The sequence below is a fragment of the Lynx rufus genome, unplaced genomic scaffold (assembly GCF_022079265.1).
Source record: "Lynx rufus isolate CCGP_SWC_20201006 ecotype Redwood Valley unplaced genomic scaffold, mLynRuf1.p SCAF_8, whole genome shotgun sequence".
NCBI classification, from domain to species: domain Eukaryota; kingdom Metazoa; phylum Chordata; class Mammalia; order Carnivora; family Felidae; genus Lynx; species Lynx rufus.
The window spans coordinates 80,278,721-80,294,075 of NW_025814896.1; the positions used below are offsets into that span (position 1 = coordinate 80,278,721).

At 36.0% G+C, this 15,355-nt stretch overlaps 1 protein-coding gene and 1 pseudogene across 2 annotated transcripts in view; one reads left to right on the forward strand and one right to left on the reverse strand.

Moving 5' to 3' along the window:
* Positions 1-15,355, forward strand: part of COMMD1 (copper metabolism domain containing 1) — a 183,839-nt gene that overhangs the window by 76,668 nt on the left and 91,816 nt on the right. For both annotated transcript variants that reach the window (XM_047068885.1, XM_047068886.1), the window contains exon 2: positions 5,540-5,821. In XM_047068885.1, coding sequence (XP_046924841.1) covers positions 5,540-5,821 — 282 coding nt within the window. The remainder of the gene's footprint in view (positions 1-5,539; positions 5,822-15,355) is intronic.
* On the reverse strand, positions 12,240-14,436 carry LOC124503200 (mitochondrial import inner membrane translocase subunit Tim8 B-like; annotated as a pseudogene).

The window sequence follows — 15,355 nt, forward strand, 5'->3', positions numbered from 1 at the left end:
AAATTTTAGAATAATTTTGTCTGTATATATAGAAATTCTTATGAGGAGTTTGATAGGAATTGCTTATGTATCAATCTGTTTCTTTTCTCTGAAGTAGGCTTGAATAACTTGGCATGCTTTTTTCTCTTTTTCTCCTACCTAACTTTTTGTGTTGATTTGAAATTCCAGTTTCACATTTATAATTATTAATTTTTAACATTTAAAAATTATTTTTGGTTCATCATATTCCAGTCACATATATCTTTAGCATAATGCTGCTTTATGTTGACTAGGAGACCAGCAATTTCTCTAAGCTGCCCACTATCAGTAACATAATGTGGAGTCAATGATTATAGTCTAGCAGCATTAATTTTGCCAATAATATTAACACGATGGTTTGCATTTTTATTTTTTATTCAATTTCTCTCCTTCCTCTGATTTTGTAGCCTAAATTACCTTTGGCTCTGAGCTCCTTGCTCAGCAAGGCTAGATTAGGCAAACAAATCAACACATTGGGATTGTTTCTTTATCTAAGAGTTTATGGTTTGTGATATACATGAGATGATTTTGTAAAGTAAGAAATTGATGACTTGAAATAATTCTAGACTTTAGGTTGATCTGTAGCATTTATTATTTTTGGATTAAATAGTTTTTGATACGGTTGCGAGTGCTTTTTATACCATGAATTCAAGGGCTTATGTTAGATGCTGTAATTGCAGAAATATGTAGACCCTGCCCTCACAGATTATAATCTGTTGGGTGAAATAGGCTTGTAAACAGATAATTTCATTACATCGAGGTAAGTATAATGACAGAAATATTAGGCATTTTTGGAATAGAAAGTGGGGGCTGCTTGGATGGCTCAGTCAATTGTGTCCTACTCTTGGTTTCAGCTCAGGTCATGATCTTGCTGTTCATGGGATTGAACTCCGCATCAGGCTGTGCATGCACTGAAGGTGCAGAGCCTGCTTGGAATTCTCTCTCTCTGTCTCACTCAAAATAAATAAATAAATAAATAAACCATGTATATGTATATGTGTATGTATATGTATATGTATATGTATATGTATATGTATATCTATATGTATATGTATATATAAAAGGAGTAGAAAAGAGCCCTTACCTTACTAGGGGAGGAGGAATATTGGGGAAGCCATGCTTGAAATGAGTCTCGAATGGTAAATAGGAGTTAATCTGGTGAAGGACATTTAATCTGATGGAAATTAATGTGATGGAAGGACATTTCAAGCAGTTAGAATAATGAACAAAGACACATAAAAAGAAGTAGCATATTAGGATTTCTGGTTGGAGAATTACAAACAGGTTAGTACTATGTGAATGGCAAGTGTGGGAAGCAGGAAGTTTATGAGGCACCAAAAGATAAGCCAGACCAGATCTTGTGGTGTTGAGCTTGGACTTTATCCTCATTGGTTCTCAAATCTATGGGGTCCAGTGTTTCCTTCCTGTAGTAAATATTTTCTAATGCCCCTTTATTATTTTTAAATAGAATTTATTTATAGTTATAATTCATATATAATAAAATTAACATGCATCATTTCTAACAAATTAACACGATGACATAAATGTACTATAACGTCAAGTTCTAAGAAACATGAAATAAAGTAATTTGAAATATGTATTTTAAAATGTAAATGTTCAAGCATTACTGCATTAGAACATGTAATGAATCATACAGATACTTGTACTTCTATGTAGAATCCCTGTGAATGTGCAGCAATAAACATGGACTTTTATAGATGTATTGGTAATTCAGATATTTTAGTTGCTATTGCCATTGGTAATATTCCAAAACGTTCAACAACCTGTTTGTAAAGTTCTGACCAAATTAAAGTACAAATAATATTAGTTTCATTCCCATAAATTTGATGTTTATTAAAACTGCAAAAAATTTTTTTTATGAAAAAAAGATTAATTTCTAGATTCAGGTAATTATAAACAAGTTTTTCCACATAATGTTAAGTGGAACATTGCCAAGTCATGTGGGACATGAGTCTGTTTGTTTTATGGGATGTTCTTGAGAAGGGGTTGGTAAACTACATCCCAGAGGCCACACTGCCTATTTTTGTATAGCTTATGAACTAGGAATAGTCTTTATATTTTTATTTATTTATATGTATGTTTTAAATTATCAGGGTTTCTTTTTTTTAAGTTTATTTATTTATTTTGAGAGACACAGGAACAGTGGGAGCAGGGGAGGGGCAGGGAGAGTAGAAGAATCCCAAGCAGGTTCTGCACTGTCAATGCAGAGCCTGATGCGGGACTTGAACTCCCGAAACTGTGAGATTATGACCTGAGCCGAAATCAAGAGTTGGAAGGTTAACAGACTAAGCCACCCACGTGTCCCAGAATGGTTTTTATATTATTTTTAGAGAGTTGGACCAAAAAACAACAAAAAAAAGGAGGAATATGTAACACCTTTATAGAAAGTTTGTCAATTCATTTTCTTGAGCATTGTAGGATGCTGATCATCCCTAGATCCTGTTTGCTAGATGCCAGCAGCACTCCAGTCACTATGAAACCAAACATAGCTCCAACATTTTTCAAGTGACTTCTGAGGGCCCTACTACCTTGCTGAGGACCACTGCCCGAGATGATCAGTTTTCAATATTTTATTCCATCGTGACACACTTAACAAATAGTAATATGCATGATTTATTCCCATGTAGAGTTCTTATGTTCGTAATTTTCTGTTTTTTTTTCCTTACATTCAAGGAAACAATTAAAATGAAGCAGGAATTGGGGCACCTAGGTGGTTCAGTCAGTTGAACATCTGACTCTTGATTTTGATTTTGAAATCAAGCCCCACATTGGGCTTTGTGCTGACAGTGCAGAGCCTGCTTGGGATTCTCTCTCTCCCTCTCTCTCTCTCTCTGTCCCTCCCACACACTTTCTCTCTCTGTCTCTCTGTCTCTCTCTCAAAATAAATAAATAAGAATTTGAAAAAAATAAGGCAAGAATTGTTAATATAAGGTTAACCTTGAAAACCCTCCAGTTTATACTTATAAAAATAAATCTTTACAAACTTCAGTACTTTTATTACTACTAATAACATTACTTGTAACTTATAACTTACATAGGAATGTTTTATAATTGACTGATAACCACTATAGCAGCTCTTGGAAACCTTAAAGCAGGGAAGTGACAGTATCCTATTGACATTTTAGATAGATTACTTTGGTGGGTAATAGAAGATAGACTTGAGGAGTTACAAAGTACAAGCCTAGTTTAGGTACAAGATGGTGGCCTCTCGAGTATTCTATGCTGGGTAGTAGGGACAGCAGAGGAGACACATTATTGGAGAATTATTTCAGATATAAAAATCAGTAGAAGTTAATGAACAAAATGTAGGCTTAGTTCTTAACCTTTGTTGCTCATTAGAATTATTTGGCATGCTTTTAAACAATGCCAATGCCTGGGCCCCAATTTAGGATTTTTAGAAATCAGAAGTTCTGGGATAGAGTCTGGGAACTGATATTTTAAAAATGTACCTCATGATTCTAATTTGCAGCTAGTGTTGAGAACCACTAATTCAAGTTGTGGAGGAGAGAGAAGAATAAGGGATAAGTGAGTAGTACCAGGCTGCCAGCTAAGGCTACTGGTTGATAGAGGGGGCATGCTTTAAACAGTGTCTGTTCCATGGTAGCTATTCAGATATTTTTGGTATAAATGAGAACTGATGACCTTGAACTTGAACCAAAACCAGTTCCTTATTTAATTTCTGATTATTCTAAATTTGGATGAATTAACCCCAGTTCAAGATATAATTGACTGGGACCCAACCAAAATAAATGCTATCACAGGTAAGGTTATATCAGAATGGATATCTTGATATAATTTGAGGAAAAGAATGATATAAATCACTGATGCTGTGGTGTGATATTGTGAAGCAAAGTGCCAGCTGAAATAATTTGACTTCATTATAGTACATTATACAAATTGCTATTTCTATTGAGTGCCTTAGAGAAGTTGGGTCCTCATACCAGGTAAATAGGCAGGTATTCAATATATGTTTATTAAATTATACGGTGAAATATCTTTATCAGAAAGTTGTTATATTTATCATACAATTCTTTTTTATGTTAATGGAAGAATGAAAGGCAGTATGTTTGTCTTTCAGCCCCAATTCTACTTCCTCTACCTATATTCTACCTGTACACTGTCTTCCTTTACACTCCTCTGTTCTCACTGCTACTGCCCAAGTATAGTCAGGACCGTTGGTTTCCAGTGATAGGAATATAGCTCAAACTGTCTTGAATATTAAATTGAATTTTTTGGTACCTGTAGGCAGAAAGGATGCTGAGATAACATACAAAATTAAAAAAAGGTTTACAGGAACCGGGGCTTTGGTGGTTATAGAGCAGGGATATCATTCCATTAGAACCACTCTCATCTCTGCTTGGCTTTGTTCTTTTTTATTGCAATCAGGCCTTTGCCAACAGATCAAAGATAGCAGTCTGCAACCCAGGCTCATAGCCTTCTGCTTCCAGGATTCCAAGAGGAAAGACCATTTCTACTCCTGTTCTAAATTGAGAAATTGATTTCAAGTAGCTGTTGTTTCCAGAGAAAGGAGGCTACTATGATTTGTCTGGTTTAGAGCTCATGCCAACCCCAGTGGCCAGGAGAGGATAAGGATATACCAAAGAAGAGGCAAGGAAAATCTTGAGACCAAATCATTAAGTCACTGTCCTCTCCAGGGCTCCATTGCCACAGACCCTTGATGATTTTCCACTTCAGTTTATTTATTTAGCAGCTTACTATTCACAAAACAGCAATGATAATTAAATTTTGAAAATTTATGGAGAAATGTAGAGTAGTATACAATTTTAGACTAGTAGTATTGTAAATGAGCTATTTGACTGAAGATGGACTACACAGCTAACATAATGCATTCATTTAACAAAATGTACTTAGTTCTTCTATGGACAAGGCATTGTATAGTCGTAGTATATCAAACCAAGCCTGGCTATAAGGCATTGTGAAATTATATAAGATTTCAACAGAGGATGAGTTAATTCATTTTCTTGTTTTATTATTTAATTATTTAATTTTATTATTTTCCCATCATGGAACTTGGTATTTAAGAATTAGATTCTAGTTATTGATATAGAATTTGAGTGACATGGAATTTTTAACAAGTAGTTTTCTTTTCTTTTTTTAAATATTTATTTTGAGAGAGAGAGAGAACACGAGCAGGGTAGAGGGAAAGAGAGAATTCAAGCAGGCTCCATGCCCAGTGCAGAGCCTGATGTGGGCTTCAATCTCACGACACTGAGATCATGACCTGGGTTGAAATCAAGAGTCAGATGCTTACCCGACTGAGCCATCTAGGCACCCCAGCAAGTAGCTTTTCTGATACTCAATATTTGTAAAAAGAATGTTTTTGTTCTTTTAAAGAGCTTATTCTCATTACTGTCATTTAATGACGCTTTTTGAAAGCTGATTTAGTGACTAGAGTCATTCAAAATATGATCTGTAGTTAAGCTATCTTTTTCTAGTTATTTACCAAATTCAAATTATATAATTTTTTCTGTCTTTATAGTCAATTGCATCTGCAGACATGGATTTCAACCAGTTGGAGGCATTCTTGACTGCTCAAACCAAAAAGCAAGGTGGGATCACATGTGACCAAGCTGCTGTCATTTCCAAATTCTGGAAGAGCCATAAGACAAAAATTCGAGAGAGCCTGATGAACCAGAGCCGTTGGGACAGTGGGCTTCGAGGTCTGAGTTGGAGAGTTGATGGCAAATCGCAGTCAAGGCATTCAGCTCAAATACATACCCCTGTTGCGATAATGGAGCTGGAAATAGGAAAAAGTGGACAGGTGAGCCCAACTTCAATCAATTTCCTTTTATAAACTACATTTCCTATTACATATTAGATGATAAAAATAATAGGAAAAGACTCTGTTTCCTAGAATCCCTTTTCAGATATGGAATCATCTGAAAATTTGGATACTCCTCATTGTGGATAGAATCTGGAAATCAGCCTCATGGTCCTGGCAGCTATCTCAGAATAACAAAATGAGTCAATGAGGTGATTGCACGGAGAGTGGCCACCATTCCATTTTGGTTACATCTCAGAATTCTTGGCATTTGCTCAGAATTCTTGGCATTTGCTCAGAATCTCCAAAGCAATGATAGAGATGCTAAATAAAGACCAGGAATTGAGATTAAACGACGCAGAACAAAACTGTCTCACCCAGTCATCTTTATGGGCAGTCAGATATAGGAGGCAGTGCATCTTAATTACAGCAATGTGTTGTTCCTAAAGACCCTAAGTGTGCTATCTCTGTCCTTGAGCCCACAAATAATTTTTAATGTGATCTTGATTATTTACAAAACAGTTCCTCTTTTTCTTGCAGTTTCCATAGTCATTATAGCAGGTAATTTTAGCATCTACATTGTTTTTCCTGAAGTCATTCAGTTTGTGCTTTAGATGATGCCAGATCAGACTTTTAATGACCTGGTATATGTCTTTGGGGGAAGAAAAAAAAAGCAGCAACCCATAATTAGGAAGAGAAAACCCAGATCACTGAATTAGCCAACCAGATTTATTTTCATATGAATAATCAAATAAGTGCTTCTATTACATTCTATAGTAGAAATTTATTTTTCTTCTAGGGATGAGCATTTTTTTAGCTGTCAGTTCCCCTCATATATTCCCTTAGGATTTTTCAGTGTTTGTAGTTCTATAATGATACTAATTTTAATTTAAAATGTAATTCCTCTTAAAAAATAATTCTTTTACAAAATACGTTTGGAGAATCATTTCTTTAGTTATTATAAAATAGTGCTATTGCTTTTATTGACTTTGGTTTGTCGGACCCTAAAGTCCATTTTTTTAACCATTGTGTTAATATGCCTTCCTTCTATTGTTCTAGGCCAAAAATCTGACAGATTAGAAAGGTGTGATAAGTACACTTGGATATCTAAGTTTACCAACCATTTTTCCAGGCTGTTCATTTTTTATTTGGCAATAGTGATTATTTCATTTTGTCTTTAAATATTTATCATTTGGGCAGGAATTGAAAACATGCATATCTATTTCAAGACATTCCTAGAAAGCTATTATAGTACTTCTTTAATTTGATACTGTCTTACTGTTTGAACTCAGGTTTATTATGTGCCTTTTGATTTTAGTAACTTACATATCATCTGAATTTATTGGGTACTGCTATAGGTATTTCTAAATCTACTTTAACATATTTAAAATATTTTCTTTGATCTTGTTATCCAAAGTGACATTCTACTCTGTGTGTGTGTGTGTGTGTGTGTGTGTGTGTGTGTGTGTAGAATGGTTTTGTCAATCAGTAAATCACTACAAATAATTTGTTGGCTAGCTTCGGGGTTATTTTGTGATAAATTAGAACAGGTTGGTAAACTCTTTTTTTTTAAGTGGTGAGATATTTTATACTTGACAACCATATAGTTTCTGTCATAAGTACTCAACTTTGTTGTTGTAGCTCAAAAGTAGCCACAGACAATATGTAAATAAGTGGGCATTGCTGTTTCTAGAAAGTTTACTTACCACAATATAATCAACAGGTCTTAGAAGTCAGAGAGTCCATAAGCCCTTACTAAGGTGAATTACACAGGTGAGGTAGTATATCCCCAATTTCTAGAGACGGTATCTGAGATAAATACATTACTTGTTTTAGACAGAGCTAACGTAGTAAAATGAAAATCACTAAATTGATTTTTTCGAAAAACCATTCACACCAACATTTAGGAGCTTTTGTTAGCTTCTCACAATATTCTGTGCCAAAAAACCAAGTTGGTAGTACAATATGGTAGTCAACAGTATTGATAGGAATATTGCTCAGCAATAAAAAGGAAAGAACTTCTGATAAACACAATAAAATGGCTGAATCTCAAAGTCATTTGCTGTGTGAAATAAGCCAGATATAAACTTTTTATCATAATGTATGATTTCACGCATATAAAATCCTAGAAAATGCAAAGTAATCATGACAAAAAGTATATGTCTAGGTTAAGAGTAGAGGGAGGGATAGATTAGATTACAAAGGAGTGTGGGAAAACTTTTAAAAGTGATAAAAATATTTATTATGTTAATTGTGGCAACAGTTTCATGGGTGTATGCATATTTCAAAACTTATGAAATTGTATACTTTAAATGTGCACTATATTGGACATTACTTATACTTCAAAGTTTTTGATTTAAAAAATGGTCACCATTGGGGCTCCTGGGTGGCTCAGTCAGTTAAGCATCTGACTCTTGATTTCAGCTCAGGTCATGATCTCAGGGTCGTGGCATTTAGCCCCATGTTGGGCTCTGTGCTGGATGTGGCTCCTGCTTAAGATTCTCTCTCTCCCTCCCTCTACTGCTCGCACTCTCTCTGTCTTTAAAAAAAAAAAAAAAGGTTACCATGAAAATGATTAAAGTTGCTCTTTAACCCACAAAATGCTTTGAATGCAAATATATTCTTAACAAGAAAAGTTGTAAAAAAAAGAAGTAAACAATAATTTAACCTATTCCGGCAATAAAATATACAGCCCCGATCTTACAGGAAATGTTTTTGTGAGACCTGGATCTTTGGTTAGTTCTTCTGTCAGCTTCTAAGTGAATATTATTTGTGAAGTAATCCACTATATCATATTTCCAGTTTTTAGAACATCTATAGGTAACAAAGTCAAAGTTATTTTCATATGTAGACATTGAATGAGCTTGTGAGAGAAGTGATGAGCCTAGGATACTAAGAGGTTGCTTCCAAGAAGAGTGACCAACTTTTTCGAACTCTGTGTGTATGTGTACATGCATGTATGTGTATTTATATACCCCAAAACAACTAAATTACTGTCTTCAGTTTATGTCATTTAAAATCAGTTGTTCTCAATAATGGTTGCACATAAGAATTGCCTGTGGGGCTTTAAAATTTTTCATGCTTAGGACATTGCTCAGACCAATTAAATAAGAATCTAGGGGGATGGAACCTGGGCATCAGTATTCTTTAAAGCTTATGATTCCTTGGCACAAAAACAGACACATAGACCAATGGAATAGAATAGAAACCCCAGAACTAGACCCACAAACGTATGGCCAACTCATCTTTGACAAAGCAGGAAAGAACATCCAATGGAAAAAAGACAGTCTCTTTAACAGATGGTGCTGGGAGAACTGGACAGCAACATGCAGAAGGTTGAAACTAGACCACTTTCTCACACCATTCACAAAAATAAACTCAAAATGGATAAAGGACCTGAATGTGAGACAGGAAACCATCCAAACCCTAGAGGAGAAAGCAGGAAAAGACCTCTCTGACCTCAGCCGTAGCAATCTCTTACTTGACACATCCCCAAAGGCAAGGGAATTAAAAGCAAAAATGAATTACTGGGACCTTATGAAGATAAAAAGCTTCTGCACAGCAAAGGAAACAACCAACAAAACTAAAAGGCAACCAATGGAATGGGAAAAGATATTTGCAAATGACATATCGGACAAAGGGCTAGTATCCAAAATCTATAAAGAGCTCACCAAACTCCGCACCCGAAAAACAAATAACCCAGTGAAGAAATGGGCAGGAAACATGAATAGACACTTCTCTAAGGAAGACATCCGGATGGCCAACAGGCACATGAAAAGATGTTCAGCGTCGCTCCTTATCAGGGAAATACAAATCAAAACCACACTCAGATATCACCTCACGCCAGTCAGAGTGGCCAAAATGAACAAATCAGGAGACTATAGATGCTGGAGAGGATGTGGAGAAACGGGAACCCTCTTGCACTGTTGGTGGGAATGCAAACTGGTGCAGCCACTCTGGAAAACAGTGTGGAGGTTCCTCAGAAAATTAAAAATAGACCTACCCTATGACCCAGCAATAGCACTGCCAGGAATTTACCCAAGGGATACAGGAGTACTGATGCATAGGGGCACTTGTACCCCAATGTTTATGGCAGCACTCTCAACAATAGCCAAATTATGGAAAGAGCCTAAATGTCCATCAACTGATGAATGGATAAAGAAATTGTGGTTTATATACACAATGGAGTACTACGTGGCAATGAGAAAGAACGAAATATGGCCTTTTGTAGCAACGTGGATGGAACTGGAGAGTGTGATGCTAAGTGAAATAAGCCATACAGAGAAAGACAGATACCATATGTTTTCACTCTTATGTGGATCCTGAGAAACTTAACAGAAACCCATGGGGGAGGGGAAGGAAAAAAAAAAAGAGGTTAGAGTGGGAGAGAGCCAAAGCATAAGAGACTCTTAAAAACTGAGAACAAAACTGAGGGTTGATGGGGGGTGGGAGGGAGAGGAGGGTGGGTGATGGGTATTGAGGAGGGTACCTTTTGGGATGAGCACTGGGTGTTGTATGGAAACCAATTTGACAATAAATTTCATATATTGGAAAAAAAAAGCTTATGATTCCTGTATTTTTGTGGAGTTGAGAACCACCATGTTAAAGGTAGGCAAATAATCTGGTTTAAAGTGTAAATAGAACTTGGTATCAAATTTTTACAGTAAGAATTCAATATATGTCAACATACTTCTACTTACCATAATTTATGGAGTGCCTGGGGACTTTTTATTCAGGAACTAGTTGCGGTAGTGGTGGTTTTTTTGTCTTCCTTTCTCTATTTCAATTGCTTTCTCCTGCTCAGTTTGTCTGCATTACTTCTCTCTTTGGTCCAAGGAGTACATTTGACGATCCGCAGCCAAGTATGTACGTGCATTGACTTTTTTTTATTAATACAATATAAAATACTTTTGGGATATGAGGAAGCCAAAATAATAGAGAAGTCACTCACTAAAGCATATACATTTATGGAAATCTGTAGAGCTAGAGAAAATGAGTATGCATTAGTGACCTAATTACTTATAGTGGATATTTTTCTTCAGTAGAAATAAAAAATTTTGCAAGAATAAAACATGAATTCAGTGGTAGCAGTACACAGAAGATTTTGAGGTGAACATTTCATGTACAAAGAAAAGTACATCAAATGCTTTACTTGTGTGATTGAGAGCCTATCATATTTAGTCATAAACCACTTAGGGTCCCCAAGGCTTGAGGACTGTTGGAATCTGGCATGTGTCTTTAGGAAAGTTTTGTTGTTTCATGTACTTAGTTAACTCCATGTTGTTTTCTTTCCTGGAACTTAAATAGAGATTACCATAGAATGTTTGTTTTTTTTTTTTTAAATAGTAACTTTTAGGGGGTTAATTTATATATTTAGTGGAGTTTCATTTATTGGTTATTTTTTTTAATGACTGAATTTTGGTATTTTATGAAGATGTACCAGTTTTTCTTTGGCGACTTCTGTTTTTTAAATTTATTTATTTTTCTTAGTAATCTCTACACCCAGGGTGGGGCTCAAACTCACAACCCTGAGATCGAGTGTCTCATGCTCTTCCCACTGTGCCAGCCAGGCAGGCCTCTTTTGTGACTTCTTGTTTTCAAGACCAATAAGACATTTTGTGAGGAAACACTTAGCCACAACCTCAGTTCTCAACCATTTAGTAATAAATGTTTAATAAAAATTGTTCTTTCATATACATTTTGAAGTGTCCTATCTGTAGAGACCTGAAATATAATGTTCTGTTTCTTTATTGCCTTTTTTTTTTTAAATGGCTAATGTTATTGCCTTTTGTAGACTAGGTTTTAGTGTACCAAACATCCTCTAGTTTTGTGGGTTTTCAGCAGACCTAGGGAAGAAGATAGACTGCCTTTAGATTGATCTGATTGTTTTTCTGACCAACTCATTATATGTTCAGTCCTGTCATTTATATGCAAGTAGGATATGAGGAATATACAATGATATACTCACTCTGATTTACAGAATGAAAATAGTTTAGACTCTGGATTAAAAAGCCAACATTTGGCTGAAGGATAGGTAAACATCCAATCTCAAAGGAAAGTATTGACTTATATTTAATTTCCACAATTCCTTCTAAAACTAAATGCACTGATGATCTTGTGTAATTCTGGCTAATAAGGAGTGAGAACCTGCTAAAACCTATGATTATTATTCAGGGTTTTTTTTTGGAGAATTCTCATTTTTTGAATAATTGTTGTGATACAACATGGAATTTCTGAATTACAAATAAATAAATTTCACTTTTCGAACATTTGATGTGTTACTTTTTAATACCAATGGGTTTGGTAACAGCCTCAAGTTGACCTGACAATGGCTGACAACTGGCGGACGACCTTCCTATTATTCGATCTGCTTAATAATAAGACCTTTGCTTCTTCTGTCATTCTTCCAGGGAATGGCCTACTGCTCTCCTTTGTGTACAGTCTGGGCAAACCGACTGGTGATAGCAAGAGTAGTGTCAATGAAGCAGTCCACACAGTAGAGAGACAGTTTTCAGTGCAAGTGTCTAGGTGATTCCCTGGCTTCTGCACACTTTTATCCCAGCATAGCTCCATGGAGGGATGCACCTGTGCAGGGAACCGTGTGCGCCTTCTGTTCAGCTGCCACCAGCTGCTACAACTCTGCTTTGTCTGCCTAACCCAGCTGCCATGGTCCTCCTCAAGCTTGGGCCCGTAATAACCAATTTCTGCTGAGCTCTTTATGCACCACTATAGCTTCACAAGCTTGAGCAATGCCACCAGAACTCCCTGCTTTGTGTCAGAGGAGAAGAAGCCAAGTTTAAAACTCACACACATTCCCTTTCTGACACTCTCTTTTCTCTCTTGCATAGACGCATATGTACATACATACATTTTATGTGTGTGTATGTAAATGTATGGAAGAAATTAAGAAATACAAAGATAGGATATACAGAATGAATAAATTGCCACTGTATTTTATCAGTGCTCAGTCACCATTTGAAGATCATGTTGCTTTACTCTAAATAGCTACCAAGGGGAGCTTAGATATCTCATTTGGGTATATAAGCTGTAATGGTTGGCCTATTTCTGATTATTCTTGTAAGCTTGATTTTCACTTTCAGCAATGTAATAAAGGAAAGCTTCCAGAGAAATTAGTGAAGCTAACATAATAAACCGTAGGGACTGATGAAAGAAATTTAACAGTTTGGGGGAACTGAATCAGTTTAGAATGCATTTTTCAAAATAAATTATTTGTTTTATGTTTTATATCCAGTTTAGAACATGGAGTTTATTTAAACTTTAGTTCTGAATGGACCAACTCTTTTTTGTAGCTCTAAGATGTGTTTCTTAATAGTTTGTGTTCTAGAGGTCCCTGGGTGTCTAGTCAGTTGAGTGTCCAACTTCAGCTCAGGTCATGATCTCACCACTTGTGGGTTCAAGCCCCGTGTCAGGTTCTGTGCTAATAGCTCAGAGCCTGCTTTGGATTCTGTGTCTCTCTCTGCCCCTCCCCTGCTCATGTTCTGTCTCTCTCTTTCTCTCTCTCTCTCTCTCAAAAATAAACATAAAAAAAAGTTTGTGTTCTAAAGTTGATGTCCTAAATTTATAGTTCCAATATATAATTTACAGAAGACAATGTCTAAAGTCTATAACCACACAGAAAAGAAAAAGAGTAAGAAATTTTGTCTCCCTTGAAAGCTGTTGTGAAACACACTGCTCATGTTTGTTGAAAAACAAACGTGGAGGTCCAAAACTTAGTATTTAAATTCTGACTGGGGCGCCTGGGTGGCTCAGTCAGTTGAGCGTCCAACTTTGGTTCAGGTCATGATCTCATAGCTCGTGAGTTCGAGCCTCGTGTTGGGCTCTGTGCTGACAGCTGAGAGCCTGGAGCCTGCTTCGGATTCTGTTTCTCCCTCTCTCTCTGCCCCTAACCCACTTGCATTCTGTCTCTGTCTCTCTCAAAAAATAAATAAATAAACATTAAAATTTTTTTTAAAAATTCTGACTAACTCTGAATTAGCTATTTACAAAAAATACCTTGTACAGAAGGAAATGTTTACCAAAAAAAGAAAAAGATGCTAAAAAATACTTTTAACATTACTAATTAGAATGGATAGTTACATAACAGTGAATATGTAATAGTTAATGGGGAAAAATTTAAGTTTAAAGTTGTTACCTAGTTATGAAAGATTAAAATCAGAATTATTCAGTAGTGGATAATTTACCAGTTGAAAAGTAGACATTTTGAGTATGTTTTATATATTGTACTTCTTATTGTGTAATAAGAAGTGGTATTTCATATTTTTGATGTGTTAAATATTAGTTTGCTCCACTCTTAATCTAGTACTTGGTTTTTCTTAGTTAAGTCTTTGTTTAAAAATTTATATAATGCTTTGCATTTATTTTGATCTTAAGTAACAGCCTTTTGAGATTTCAGTTACTTGACCCAGGAGGAACATTTGACATACTTGAATTCCCTTTTCTTTAAAACACTTGTTCTTCCAGGATACTACATTTGCCTGATTTTCCTCCTCGCTTCCTAGTCTGCTCTTTTCTTCCCCCTTTTTAGGTATCTTTTGCTGGTTCTGTCTCATTTCCCCAACATCTAGAAGTTGGAGTGTCCCTGGCCTCAAGACCATGGTCCTCTTTTCTATCTACAACACACTTCCTAGGTGATCTTAACCATTTTCGTGGATTTAAATATCATCTGCTGCTAACAATTTCTAAATTATATGTTCAAGCTGGATTCCTTGCCTAAATTCCAGGTATATTTTTGTGACATACTTGAGAATTCCACCTAAATGTGAAAAGGGTATCAAAAAATTGAGGCGTACCTGTGTGGCTCAGTTGGTTAAGCATCCAACTTAGGTTCAGGTCATGATCTCGCGGTTCGTGAGATCGAGTCCCACATCGGGCTCTGTGCTAACAGCTCAGAGCTTAGAGCCTGTGTCAGAATCTGTGACTCCCTCTCTCTCTTCCCTTCCCCTGCTCATGCTGTGTCTCTCTCTGTCTCTCAAAAAATAAATAAACATTAAAAATAAATTTTTTTTAATTGAATATGCCGAAAACTAAGTTCCTTATATGCCTCCCAAGCCTATTCCTCCTTCATTTTCTGCATCTCAGTTAGTAGCACCTCCAGTCTTCCAGTTTATATCCTCTCTTTTTCTCACATCCACATCTAGTCTGTCATCAAATCCTGCTGGATTTAATTTTAAAATATAGCTAAAATGTTACTACTTCTCATTACCCCCCACTCCTCTGTTCAGATCACCAACACTTCTAGATTATAACAACATCCTCCCAACTGGTCTGTTTGCATCTCCTCTTTAACTTATTCTCAAAACACTGTAGTATGTCAACAGAGTATCTCTCTTAAAGTGTAAGACAAATCATGTATTCATGGCTCTCACCTCACTCTAGTGGTTTCCTATCTCAATCAGATTAATAGTTGTCTCCCTTATTCCTTTTCTGTAACTAGACCCTATGGTCTCCTTGCTGATTCCTGGAATATAACAGGCATGCTCCTTCTTTAGGGCCTGTACATTTGTTGTTCCCTTT